General features: G+C 54.4%; 1 protein-coding gene across 4 annotated transcripts in view; it reads right to left on the bottom strand.

Annotated features, from left to right (window-relative positions):
• LOC125705978 (immunoglobulin superfamily DCC subclass member 3-like) overlaps window positions 1–14,495 on the bottom strand; it is a 36,784-nt gene that overhangs the window by 12,340 nt on the left and 9,949 nt on the right. For all 4 annotated transcript variants that reach the window (XR_007381809.1, XM_048972387.1, XM_048972389.1 and 1 more), the window contains 4 exons: window positions 4,561–4,705; window positions 4,331–4,461; window positions 4,112–4,249; window positions 1,090–1,248 (listed from right to left, as the gene is read on the bottom strand). Coding sequence is in view for 3 of the 4 variants with exons in the window: in XM_048972387.1 (XP_048828344.1) it covers window positions 1,090–1,248; window positions 4,112–4,249; window positions 4,331–4,461; window positions 4,561–4,705 (573 nt within the window). In the remaining variant the exon portion in view is untranslated. The remainder of the gene's footprint in view (window positions 1–1,089; window positions 1,249–4,111; window positions 4,250–4,330; window positions 4,462–4,560; window positions 4,706–14,495) is intronic.

The raw sequence follows: 14,495 nt of genomic DNA, 5'->3' as shown, positions 1-14,495 counted from the left end.
GGGGGGGGATTAGCCGGCCCCTACTTCAGCATGAATCACGGCTTTGTCCGAGTCACACTCTGTTACGGGTCGCTGGGAGCTCCCTCCCAGGAACTCTGGGTAATCCAATACTCTGCTGCCGCTCTGGCGGACAGTCTTTCATTCTGATGGAAATTTACGATCCCCATTTCAATTAGCGTGGCGATAAGCATCGCCATAACGACGCCGCCTTCTCCGTGCCTCGGCGGCCTGTAGCGCGGATGGCCGCCCTGGGCTCCCTCAACTGCACGCCCACTTCTTAAGGCCACTGCGCCTCCTCTCACACACTTGCTTGCCCCCTGCGTCGTGACCCCCCAGCACTCCATCTGTCACTGCCACGCTCAGACCCCCCCCCACCCCCGATGGGCTGCCATTCCTCTCCTTCCTGCTCCGAGCCCCGATGCTCACACGGCCCTCGAATGCGGCGCGGAGGTCATGGGGCGCGCTCCCTCATCGCTCGCGTCTCCCGCCCTCTCCTTCCTCCCTTTTCCTCACTCCGGTTCTCTCCCCTTGCTCTCAGATTCTCTCTTCCACCTGATGTTCCAAACTTTGGATGCTAAATGTTAAGATGCTAAAGCATTTAGGAAAAAAACGACATAGCTAGGAAAAGGGCCCCATTTTGTGAAGGATCACTAATTAACGAGCGACGTCATGCTGAGCCTGATGGCTCCTCCCTCCTCCTTGCCTCATCCTGGCCGTCGTCTCTCCTCCTCCCTCCTCCGCACGGAGTGTGCCGAGGTTTCCTCGCTTGCCATCTGGCATCCCGCAGCACGCCGGTCTCCAATCCCCTATTCCCATCCCCGACGCCAAACTAGAGTGCTGTGGGCCATGCTGAATGCATGCATGCTTTGCCATCCTGAACCGTGGGATTCTAAAGCAATCCCCCCCCCCCCCCCCCCCCCAAGAAGGACAGGGGATTAAATTAAATACCGACCTCAGCTGGGCTAGGCTGAAGTGAAAGGCAAGGCTGCCCTTATCCAATCAGCAGCAGCGCTTTCTCACTCTGACAGTGACTTGTAGCTCTTTTGACAGGAAGCCCGTCTGGCCTGGCGCCCCCATGCCTTCACTCACCTCGCACCACTAGCCGGCCCTGCGCAGTCCTCCGCACACGTGTCCCGGGCTTGTTGGCTGCGCAGACGTAGATTCCAGAGTGCTGCACCCCAACATCGGAGATCATCAGATTCCCATTACCCAGCACCTGGATCCCCTCTACCCCGATTGGGCGGCCATCTGGTGCAAGAGAAAGATAGAGAATCAGCCAGCACATGATCCAGACCAGCGTCCACGTCGCAGAGCTTGGATCTCATCCGAAGCGGCACAGGAGGAGAGGGCTGGGGAACATGCAGGCTGGGATGCCATCTGGGATGTGACACATACCCCCACAGCACACACTAAGGGCAAGAAGGTTACTCACCTGGAGGGGGGGGGGCATTTTTCCCACCTAACGTTAAGGATTACGGAACAAACCTCACTCTCGGCACGTCTGCCAGGTTGTGCCAGAGCATTAATACCAGAGCACCCAGACTCCAGGGCCAGGAGACCAGAAGCATCAACGTCTACCACCCTCTGCCACTTTCACATCGGTAACTACATACTTACTGATCTTTCTCTTCGCTTGATATTTCTAACGGATACTGTGCTATTGTTTTCTGTTTCGATTTCCCTTTTTGCAGCATCTGCAAGAGTAAACAATATAAATGGCCTGAATCTCGAATGTGTCTGTTTGTGATGATTCAGTGATTCCAACTGCACAGAGAGAGTACGCATCAGGTAGGGGGTGCCCCCCCGCCCCCCGTGAGTGCAGGGGAGCGAAGGGAGCAGCCAGGACGCACGTCGAGGTGAGGTGTGTGGCCATAGTGAGGGACGCTGAGGACAGACAGTATATCCCAGGGCCCCGCAGCAGGACAGCCAGTGGCACTCAGTGACAGTGAAGAATAAGCCTATTGCCACTGTGTGCTGGGAGATGGCTAAAACAAACAGAGGTAGATGACAGGTCTGTATGTGCCTGCATGTGCACGTCTGCATGTGCGTATGTGTGTGCATGTGCGTATGTCTGCATGTGCGTATGTGTGTGCATGTGCGTATGTCTGCATGTGCGTATGTGTGTGCATGTGTGTGCACGTGAATGCGTGTGCATGTCTGCATGTGCGTATGTGTGTGCATGTGCGTATGTGTGTGCATGTGCGTATGTCTGCATATGCGTATGTGTGTCCATGTGCGTGCACGTGAATGCGTGTGCACGTCTGCATGTGCGTATGTGTGTGCATGTGCGTATGTGTGTGCATGTGCGTATGTCTGCATGTGCGTATGTGTGTCCATGTGCGTGCACGTGAATGCGTGTGCATGTCTGCATGTGCGTATGTGTGTGCATGTGGCGCTAAAACAAACACGTGGACAAAAAACATACAACCCTTTTCTGACAACAAAAATTTGCTGTGAGCTCAGAATGGTAACATGAAAACGAAATAAGAAGTCGTCTCTCTAAATGCGGCCCAGAATTCCCATCAATCACCCATCACAGGCTGCTGGACGTTGGCTTAACCCAAGGACGGCCAATCGGGGCAAGGGCATCGGCCGGGGGGGTGGTGGGGCCTGGAACTGGCTCAAACGTTACATCCAGGAGCATCGCTAACTTTGAGCTAAAACACCAGCGCTGTGCTGCGTTACTCAGAAGCAGATTCATGATTTCTGGGGGGGGGGGCTGAATAGCAGTGGGGGAGGTGGGTTATAGGGGGTATGAACATCTTCACCATTCTCAAAATGTGGAAACAATGAGGGTGGAAGGAGGAAAGGTGTAAAGATATTTGCAGGAACCTGAAGTCCTCAAGAGTAAAGAGCAAAGCCAGCTAAGGGTCCTCAGCTACATACGGGCTGTTAACGAAAAGCCGAACCCCAAGCTGAGCGTCCTCAGCTACTTGAGAGCTGTTAACAAAAAGCCGAACCCCAAGCTGAGCGTCCTCAGCTACTTGAGAGCTGTTAACAAAAAGCCGAACCCCAAGCTGAGGGTCCTCAGCTACCTGTGAGCTGTTAACGAAAAGCCGAACCCCAAGCTGAGGGTCCTCGCCTTAATCACACACTGGCAGATACGTGCATGCACACACACAACTCGTGCGTGCACACACATGCACAAACACACACACACACAGTAACTCTGCACTCCATCTTCCTTGCAGCAGTAATCTCAGGCTATTCTGCTCCATTTATTTGTGCCAGGGACAGAAAGACATATGTGTCGTAAAGAGCCTTTCAAAGGATCCCCGGAACGTTCAGGCATCTCAAGACAAATGGCCACGGCAAGCCCCCCCATGCCCCTCCCCCCACCAGCATGCCCACTCCTGTCCCAGTAAAATGCCTAGCACCCCCCCTTCCAGCCTAATGGGCTCCATTATCCCACAGGCTATTTCATACTGTGCCGTTAACACGACAGGGTCATAAACACGGGGGGTGAGAGGGCTCTCGCTTGGCGGGGGAGCAGAGCAGACACGAGAGGCTCTCAGTTGCGTAACAGACAACCCTTTTATCCTAAGAAATGCTACTAATATTTAATTTTCCATTTTCTTGGTTGAATTTAAGCATCATAATCCCATGAGCTGACGTGACACAGGTGCACCGAGAAGGGGCCCTCGGCCAGCAGATGGCGCCGTGTCCTGGCGCTGATGGGGGGGCTACGTCTGGCCAGGCATTATGCGGCCGGCATCCTCGGTGGCGGCCAGTTACCGCAGAGACGACATCTGAGGGCCATTAAGCACGACACAGAAGGCCAGCAGGGGGCACCGTTTAACCACACCGCCTGCATTCCTGAGGCCGCACGGGCCCCCGCCATGGCGACGGGCACGGCGAAGACAGCGGCCAATGGCGGCTGCCCTTCCGGGATTAGTGGCTCCGCAGGGGCTTCTCATGGCTCCTGACAAAAGGCCCTAAACATGTGCAGAAACAGGCTGGCCCCCACGTGCACATTCCCCACATCTCACACGGCCCACAATGAATCATTTCAAGTTCCAAAGTCAGAAATGACCGAGCAGGACACCTTAGCATCAGGGAAGGTCCTGGCGTGCTGCGACAGCCCCAGCCCCACGTGTGGCGGCACTCTTACCCAGCCTGCTCCAGGACACGATGGGCTGCGGGTAGCCGGTAGCCACGCACTCCAAGATGGCAGTCTGGTGAACCGTGAGGGTGAGATTCTCTGGACCCACCACAATCGTGGGTTCCTTGTAGACGGAAGCCTTGGAGCCTGGAGGGGTGGAGATGACTCAGGCTGACACGGTCGCGGTAAAAGCAGAGGACGTGCGGCGGAGCTGGCTGGGGGCCCCACCTGTGACAGCGAGCCGGGCCCCTGCACTGCGCCTGACGCCGGCGCTGTTGTGAGCCACGCAGTGGTACACGCCACTGTCATCCAGGCTGAGCCCGCCGATCTGCAGCACCCCCGTAGGCAGCAGCGTGTACCTGTGGTGTCAGGTCGAGAGAGGGCATGTCATCAGGCCCGACTGACCAATCAGCCACAGGCACGTCTCACAGACGCGAGAAACCACAGAGGGGTCTTACCTCCCATCCTGGGTGTCCACTGGCCGGCCGTCCTTCTCCCAGCTGATGAGGGGTTCCGGAAGCCCGCGGACCTGGCACTGGAATCGCGCCATGCCGGCCTCCTCGGCTCTCACCGGTTGGGGCTGCACATGGAACTCAGCCATCGCTGGGGGGGGGGGGGGGGGGGAGGCAGGAGTGGGGGAGGAGTCACATGGCTGTCACATGACAGGAAGCAGTTTGACAGTAGGGGCATGAAGGGGAGAAAAAAACATGGAGGTGGGAAGTAAGATCCCTCCATTTGTATCCAATAGAAGACACTACGGGGCACTTTTCAGCACTGCAAGTTACTCTGTGCTACCTGCCATGAGCTGGCTGCCCTGTGCTAGTGGCCTTGCGCTACCTGCTTTGTGGTATGATGTCCTTCCTGCCCTGTGCTAGCTTCCCTGTGCTGGCTGCCCTGTGCTAGCTGCCCTGTGCTGGCTGCCCTACCTGTTCTGAGAATGAGCTCCCAGCAGAGCAGGGAGTTTCATATGGGGGGTGGGAGGGGGGTTGGGGGATGGCAAGCCGCACGGCAGCCGTATAGAGGCTCCTAGTGTCACAGCCAGGATTATGCTGCTGCTCCACACCCTCCAGACCAGAACAGAGACACGCGTCCAACACCATGGAGTTAACATGCAGGAATGACTCATAGCATGCATTCAGTCCACTTCCCATGGCCCAAGCCGCCCAGTGATGTCACTCAGGGAAGACACCTTTTTGTCAGCAATGAACGTGAGCGAGTGTGAGCATCTGCAGCGGACACCCAATAGGGCTGATGACACCCAGTCCCCTCCCCAAAGAGCATGTCAGAGAAACACACACAGACACACACACAGGCAAACTTGTACTTAAACCTTTGTAGGGACCATTCATTCATATCTATGGACAAAACTCTAATCCCAGCAAAAACGACCTTAACCATAAGTAAACAAACAAAATGCAAGTCTTTTGGCATTTTGAGTTTTTTGATTGCAGTCACAGATTTTTATAAAACTGGTCCCCACAATGTCAAAATAAGGGTTTTATCATACTGTGGGGACATTTAGTCCAAAAATGTTGTGTAAAATTGCAAAATGTTGTGTATATCTGACCCACACACACAGACACAGATTCAGACACACACACACAGACACTGCAGGTCTGGATAGTGGGGATTCGCTTGTGTCAGATTGATTATTAGTCTATGTCACGAGGGCTGTGGACAGAGTGGCTCAGTGTTTAAAACAAGCACCCTGGCACTAGACAATATAGCTGCAACTTCTGTGTGGAACATGAGACAGTGCTCCAGCATAAGGATAAGGAAAGTGGATATCCTCTGTACATGAACACACAGGTCCGATGGATATCCTCTGTACATGAACACACAGGTCCGATGGATATCCTCTGTACATGAACACACAGGTCCCATGGATATCCTCTGTACATGAACACACAGGTCCGATGGATATCCTCTGTACATGAACACACAGGTCCCATGGATATCCTCTGTACATGAACGCACAGGTCCGATGGATATCCTCTGTACATGAACGCACAGGTCCGATGGATATCCTCTGTACATGAACGCACAGGTCCGATGGATATCCTCTGTACATGAACGCACAGGTCCGATGGATATCCTCTGTACATGAACGCACAGGTCCGATGGATATCCTCTGTACATGAACACACAGGTCCCATGGATATCCTCTGTACATGAACGCACAGGTCCGATGGATATCCTCTGTACATGAACACACAGGTCCGATGGATATCCTCTGTACATGAACGCACAGGTCTGATGGATATCCTCTGTACATGAACGCACAGGTCCGATGGATATCCTCTGTACATAAACACACAGGTCTGATGGATATCCTCTGTACATGAACACACAGGTCTGATGGATATCCTCTGTACATGAACACACAGGTCTGATGGATATCCTCTGTACATGAATGCACAGGTGTGTCCCATCATCACTCACGTTAATACACATAAAAATAAACTTTAACCTAATGCTTTCAACCCCCCTCCCCATTTCAGGACCCCAATGTAATTTTCCCATAGTTTCGTTACACGCTGCCACTGTCCTTGAAACTCCTTGGCTGATGAGTCACAACTCTCTGTACTCTCAGCGTGCAAATCCTAAAATAAGCCTACAAGGGGCCTTGCAGAACCATCCTGGGCAAGGAAGCCTCAGTGACAGACACTACTGAGATCACACGTGCGGACGATTTGGCTCGGAGTAGAGTAGTGGTCCAGCGATCAGCATCCATGCCTGAAGTGGCGATGCTCTACAAGCGATACTGAGTAACAGCATGTAAAACAAAAACAAGACAGAAAGAGCAAAGAGAAAACAGGCATGCCTTAGGCCACCGTAATCTGTAGTAGAGGCAGAGGGCTCACATTCCTGCAATGAACGATCAGCACTTGGATGGTCCTGCAGTACAGCAGAGGATGGATAACCGCAGGAGAGCGGGACCGAGGGAGGCGGGACGGCACTGCAAGGAAATCGGGAAAGCAGGAGGCGGGATGGCACTGCAAGGAGAGTGGGAAAGCGGGAGGCGAGACGGCACTGCAAGGAGAGTGGGAAAGCGGGAGGCAGGAAGGCACTGCAAGGAGAGTGGGAAAGCGGGAGGCGGGACAGCACTGCAAGGACATCGGGAAACCGGGAGGCAGGATGGCACTGCAAGGACATCGGGAAAGTGGGAGGCAAGATGGCACTGCAAGGAGAGTGGGAAAGCGGGAGGCGGGACGGCACTGCAAGGACATCGGGAAAGCGGGAGGCGGGACGGCACTGCAAGGACATCGGGAAAGCGGGAGGCGGGACGGCACTGCAAGGACATCGGGAAAGCGGGAGGCGGGACGACACTGCTGGGACATCGGGAAAGCGGGAGGCAGGACGGCACTGCAAGGACATCGAGAAAGCGGGAGGCAGGATGGCACTGCAAGGACATCGAGAAAGCGGGAGGCAGGATGGCACTGCAAGGATATCGGGAAAGCGGAAGGCAGGATGACACTGCAAGGACATCGGGAAAGCGGGAGGCAAGATGGCACTGCAAGGAGAGCGGGAAAGCGGGAGGCGGGACGGCACTGCAAGGACATCGGGAAAGCGGGAGGCAGGATGGCACTGCAAGGACATCGGGAAAGCGGGAGGCAGGACGGCACTGCAAGGAGAGCGGGAAAGCGGGAGGCGGGACAGTACCGGAAGGAGAGCGGGACGCTCATCTGCTCGTCTGTACGGGGGAGCAGATGAGACACGTGAGAAAGAGCGACCCCTGGGGGCCAGCGGCATTAACAACCCGGCAAATTGTCCATTACTGCAGGGATGCCTGTGGCAAGTGTTATTATGATTCAGTCGACCAACAAATGCTTTAATCTAAAGTGACGCATGTAATTCATGGTTCCAGTTTAGTTAATGAGCAGGGAGTTGAAACACTGCAGGTCATTCACACCCCACACACAGGCATTTCAACAGACTGACCAGCCTGGGTTCAGTGGACTGACCAGCCTGGGTTCATTGGACTGACCACATCTTGGCATTTCAGCTCAGCTGAACCATACTCTCTCATACATCTGCAACTACATTTTTTTAATGGCTAAGGGCTGTTCTCCAGGTGGTCATGCACTGCACAGACAAACATAGTGTGCAAAAGCCCCTCCCCATTTCCCGTGCCTCCTGCCTGGGGGGCAGGTGTGCGCACGCTACATGCACCCGGTCCATCCAGCAGCTCTGCGTTTCCCGAACTTCAGACACATTCATCACCGATCCCACACCGAGGCACAGCCAGCTTTCCCAAAAGCGCCCCCCCCCAGAGCCTGTTTCAGCCTGCAAACTCACATTATCAAGATATTCATATACCTATATATGATAAAATCATGACAACAGCATTTAAAATCAAAGGCAGATAAAATCACTTATTCTCACAGCTGATTCTGTGTTTTTCAGAAGCTTCCAGGTACCATTCTAGTTTGCGCACTATTTTAAAATGTTTTAAAATATTAAAACCCCTCCCATTTTCTCCCTTTCATCCAGCACGCAGGGAGTTAAGGCAGTGGTCCAGGTGGGTGTCAGGCTGTCTGTGCTGGCAGTGGGAAGTACCATGCCTCCCATTCCGCACTACTTGCCCTCAGCCATTCCTATCTGCACCACATGGTTTCTTTATCAATTTCACAGCTGCCCATGGCTGCTGGGACAGGGGGCATTTTGGGGCAGACTCTCCTGGCCATGCCAGTTCACCATAGCAACAGGCAGGGCGGGCATACCAGGCAGGGTGTGGCTGGTGACAGAAACCCCCAAACGCGGGGGCTGAAGACAGGCCAGGAGGTGGGGGGGTACATGGGCAGCAGGACCCAGCCCCCCCATAACAATATCAGTCCACCCCATCCCTATCATCAGGGGATGACAATTAACCTCCAACACTAGCGGCATTTGCCAAGAATTCCAGAGCAGTCTGTGGTCAAAGAGGGGTGCAATGCCCCACCTGACCTGCTGCCATGCTCATGACAAGGCAGCACAGCGCCCCCCCCCCCCCCACCCACTCGCCCAGGATTACTAATGAACGTGAAGATTGCCAACAGCAACATCTCCCACTTTTACAGTTTTCTAAGTGTGTTTTATATGCTGAGATTCATTCTGAACAGATGCTGACAGAAACCGTGCTGATTAAACACCGAGAACAGCCAGTGAGACCGGCGGGATATAAAAGGTGACACAGAGGTGGTATGGTGGCTTCAGGTCCCCACGGAGACACGCCTCCAAGACAGCGGGGCCTGCACTGCAGAGGCAACTTTTGCTGCCATCACCAGAACTGAGGCAAATGCGTGGAGGAGCTCAGGGCCAAGCTGCAGTCTAGTTGGAGGTTTGGGGCCTGTTCAAACCCATCAGGCAGGCCCAGGACAGCTTAAAGTCTATCGTAACAAAATAAGAACGGTGCAAGGAGCTCAGCTGCCACCATGAGGCAGGACGGGAATCACACACACGCACACACTGCGCGTGTGTCTGGCTGCACGTTTGGCTACGAGGCCAGCTGGCAGATGTGCGGTCTGGAGACCCCAAAGTCTCAACCAAGGTCACAACTAGGACTGGGGGCAGGGCAGAGGATGAGGGGAGGGTGGCTGTGGGGAGGGGGCGGGACATTCTGCCCCAATGCGCTCCCAGAGGTCACGCTTTCCCAACCCCCCATTCTCTCCCACCACCCCCACCGGCCTCACGGCCGTCTGAGTCGGCACACAGAGGGGCGGAGGGGTGAAAAGGGAGGACAAAGACCTCGGGAAGGCCCAGGAAGAGGCGCAACAAAAGAGAGCCTCCAACAGCAAGTCAGGCAGCCCTGTCAGGAGAGCAGAGCCGGCCGGCCATCTGGACGAAGAGAAGCAAAGCAGCGAATCAGCACTGGCTCCGCCCACAGCAGGGATGGCTGCGATGCCGTCAGCCTGTCGAGGAGCCCTCGTTGGGCTTCATTGGGTCTCATGTATGAACCAACTGGCCTGTACACACACACACACACACACACACACACACACACACAGCGCTCCCGCCACACACAAACAGCAGGAGCTGAATCACCTTTCACCTCCAGGACTTAGACATTTCCCCAACAGGACGCCAACCCCCCCCCCCCAACAGGAAGCCCCCTCTTTTCAGACAGGAGAAGCCGACCAGAGAAATGTGGACGGAGGTTAATTATCTGAGTAAGCCCCCACCCCCACAGTGGAAAGGCTGCTCATGAAGACTTTTAGGCAGGAATTTTAATCTCTGCTAAAGGAAGAAAGGCAAGAGCTCACCACAGCCACCTTCCACAGCCATTGAGCACCGGGTCACCCTGACCACACTGAGCACCGGGGCCACCTGACCACACTGAGCACCGGGGCCACCCGACCACACTGAGCACCGGGGCCACCTGACCACACTGAGCACCGGGGCCCCCTGACCACAGTGAGCCCATTGCATCTAATCATAACAACCACACTGAGCACTGGGGCCCCCTGACCACACTGAGCACCGGGGCACCCTGACCACACTGAGCACCGGGGCCACCTGACCACACTGAGCACCGGGGCCCCCTGACCACAGTGAGCCCATTGCATCTAATCATAACAACCACACTGAGCACTGGGGCCCCCTGACCACACTGAGCACTGGGGCCCCCTGACCACACTGAGCACTGGGGCCCCCTGACCACACTGAGCACTGGGGCCACCTGACCACACTGAGCACCGGGGCCCCCTGACCACACTGAGCACTGGGGCCCCCTGACCACAGTGAGCCCATTGCATCTAATCATAACAACCACAGTGACCACTGGTGTTCCCTGACCACAATGAGCAAGGGGACGCATCCAAGCATCATGGCATAGTTTCCATGGAAACGGCAGCATGGAGGGCGGTGCCCTTCCCAATCCTGCCGCCCAGTGCCTCCTCACAGATGGAGCGGCCTGAGCTCAAGAGCTGCTTGCCCTATTTTCCCCGGCTCCGGATACAGGCCTCTCCCGCTCACTAGCCAAGAGGGCGGAGACTCGAGGCCCCGTCACATGACACAGCATATCACATTCTAAATGGGCCTGCCGGCAGCCACAGGTAAGAACAAGAAAAGAAACACAAGGTTCTGTGGAAGCTACTCTGTCAAGCTAATACGATGGTGCAGTGCTAATTAACATTAACACGGTCAGTGCAGGGGCTGGTAGGTCCGTAACTGGGATCAGCCTCAGTGCTCATAGCCAGAAAACCAGTATGGAGCAGCGCTTACGGCAGTTCTTACAGAGACCTGTGGAAGCACATGGCCCGGGGTGGAAGCCTGGGGTGGGGGCCTCACCTCAGAGCCACCGGCTCACTGGGGCAACGATTAATGCGGTCAGAGGGAGCCCATCCACAGAGGTGTCTCGTAATCCACATGCCCCCCCCGGCTCCCCCCCAGTCACACATTCACTGGAAAGGAAAGACAAACAGCAGTTTTCTGCAGAGGACGGCCTGAAAGCCCTCCATCTTCTCCCCGCTGCCGCCATTGTCATCCCTGGCACTCATATGTTTATGCTCTTTGTTCCTCATCTATTATTTGCATTTAACAGCCCTTCAAGGTCAGCCTCATGCGATGAATGTCCCCCCTCCCCCCTCCCCAAAAAAATCTTAAAGCTTAAACTCTTTCCAATTAGTGCTTAAGAAAGGGACAAATCCTGGCCCTTGTGGTGGCTCATGAAAGCCGTTTTACCCAGGAGGCCTTTGTAATCAGTTGCCTGGTGACGGGCCCCCGGCAGAATGGAACCGGACAGCAGGCCGGGCCGGGCCGGCTCCGGCGCCCCGCTCCCGCCATTCAGCCAGATGATAAAAAGCTTCCTGAGCCCAAGGTAATGAGGAGCTCCAGATGAATGGGGGGTGGGCGCGGCCGAGGCAGCAAATAGACAACGTGTACCAAAATAAGCATTCTGGGGAAGGGCTGGGCAACTGAGATGGGCAATAGGGCTGGGGGCTGGGGGTCTCGCTGGCCCCCAACTGTGTGCTAGCAGCTTGGCCAGACAAGCAAATAACAACCCCGATTTATGGGCTGGGGGGGATTTCTTTAGGGGGGGATTTTAAGGAGCCCTCACTAATCTCAACCCCCCCACCCTTCCCTATATTGTCAGAACGATGAGGCAGGGGGTCTATAACGCGCGCAAATTACCTTAAAGTACAAATTGACCATGAGCGCTGACACTGAGAAACAGAAGTAGATTGAAGAAGCCTTTTGATCATCACTAGCCCGAAAGGAGCCTGACATCCCCCCTCCGCCCCCACAAGACTCCGCCTGTTCTGAAGGGCTCTCCACTGTGTGCCCATGAGTTCATGATCTCATGTGTCCTTATAGCAGGCCATAAGATGATCCGAAACACTGAAGACCTCAGGTGACAACCATTAGCATAGCTAATGTGTTGGAATAGACCAGCAGAGAAAACATGGACTGACAGAGAAATGATAGGGAAAGGACAGGCTACATTTACAGGGTCAGACAAAGAGGACAGGCCACATTCAAAGGTATAAGAATAGGCTACATTCATGGGGACGGAAAGAGGACAAGTCAAGATTACAGGAACAGAGAGAGAAAAGACAGGTTACATTCATGGGACAGAGACAGGACAGGCCCCATTTGCATGAACTGACAGAGAGAAGACAAGACACATTCACGGAGACAGACAGAGGACAAACCACATTCATGGAGACAGACAGAGAGGACAGGCCACATTCAAAGGTATAGACAGAGAAAGAATAGGCTACATTCATGGGACAGAGAGAGGACAGGCCCCATTTGCATGAACTGACAGAGAGGACAAGACACATTCACGGAGACAGACAGAGAGGACAGGGCACATTCACAGGGACAGACAGAGAGGACAGGGCACATTCACAGGGACAGACAGAGAGGACAGGGCACATTCACAGGGACAGACAGAGAGGACAGGGCACATTCACAGGGACAGACAGACAGAGGACAAGCTACATTCATTGAGACAGACAGACAGAGGACAAGCCACATTCATGGAGACAGACAGACAGACAGAGGACAGGCCACATTCATAGGGACAGGCAGAGAGGACAGGCCACATTCACAGGGACAGACAGAGAGAGGACAAGGCACATTCACAGGGACAGACAGAGAGAGGACAAGACACATTTGCGGAGTCAGACAGACAGAGGACAGGGCACATTCACAGGGACAGACAGAGAGGACAGGGCACATTCACAGGGACAGACAGAGAGGACAGGGCACATTCACAGGGACAGACAGAGAGGACAGGACACATTCACAGGGACAGACAGAGGACAGGACACATTCACAGGGACAGACAGACAGAGGACAAGATACATTCATGGAGACAGACAGACAGACAGACAGACAGAGGACAGGCCACATTCATAGGGACAGACCACATTCATAGGGACAGGCAGAGAGGATGGGCCACATTCATAGGGACAGACCACATTCATAGGGACAGGCAGAGAGGACAGGGCACATTCATAGGGACAGGCAGAGAGGACAGGGCACATTCATGGAGACAGACAGACAGAGGACAGGGCACATTCAAAGGGACAGACAGAGGGAGGATAAGGCAGCGTTCACAAGGACAGAAAGAGAACAGGCTGCATTCATGTGGATAGACAGAGAGAAGAGGGTGTGCTCACGGGGACCAGCAAGAGAGAGCAAAATGTAAGCGAAAATATCATTTAATTTGAAACCTAAGAGAAACAAAGGAGGATGGATAGTGAGACATAACACACACCTCCCTCCATGTCTCCAGTGGGACACATTCTCTCTGCTATCCTACAAAGCGGTCAGAGAGGCCGACACAGGCACTGATGTATGGGTCCCGACTGGCAGCTGACAGCTCAAGGGCCGCTGGAAGCTATTTTACAGCGAAATGGAGACAAGGGACCTGAAATGAGCAGGAGATAGCAAAACCAAACAGCCGCCGCGAATTCCTGCGGAGCGCCCATTCAGCCTCATGCCATAATGATACCCAAGGCACACTTCAAAGGCGCTCAGCGCACGAAACAACGTCAGTATGAAGGATTCTCTTCAGCACAACCCTGGACGTCATTAACGTGCCATCACCCGAGGCATGAATGCCACAGCACTGCCGAAACTCGTGTAGGTGCATCTGGGGAATCCTGAGTTAACGCAAGACGGATGGAGTGAGCATTCCGCTGGGGAGCAGAACGGGACCCAAACGGGTCCCAAACGGGGGCCCTGTGACTCATCATGCCCACCTTCAGAGCTTCACTCTGGGTCAAAGAGCAGAACAGCATCCATGCCACCAGAAATGCTTCAGGGTTTAACTGATAGAGTCACAAGCTCCAGGTCATCAATTAAGCATCACAAAAAGAGAATGAAAAAAACAAACATAGACTTTTATAATCCAACCAAAGCACACAGGTTCAACTGCGTTCCAGCTAACGAAGAGATGCTC

The sequence above is a fragment of the Brienomyrus brachyistius genome, chromosome 13 (assembly GCF_023856365.1).
Source record: "Brienomyrus brachyistius isolate T26 chromosome 13, BBRACH_0.4, whole genome shotgun sequence".
NCBI classification, from domain to species: Eukaryota; Metazoa; Chordata; class Actinopteri; order Osteoglossiformes; family Mormyridae; genus Brienomyrus; species Brienomyrus brachyistius.
The sequence above is the reverse complement of the archived record's forward strand: the minus strand, read 5'-3'. Positions and strand labels throughout refer to the sequence as shown.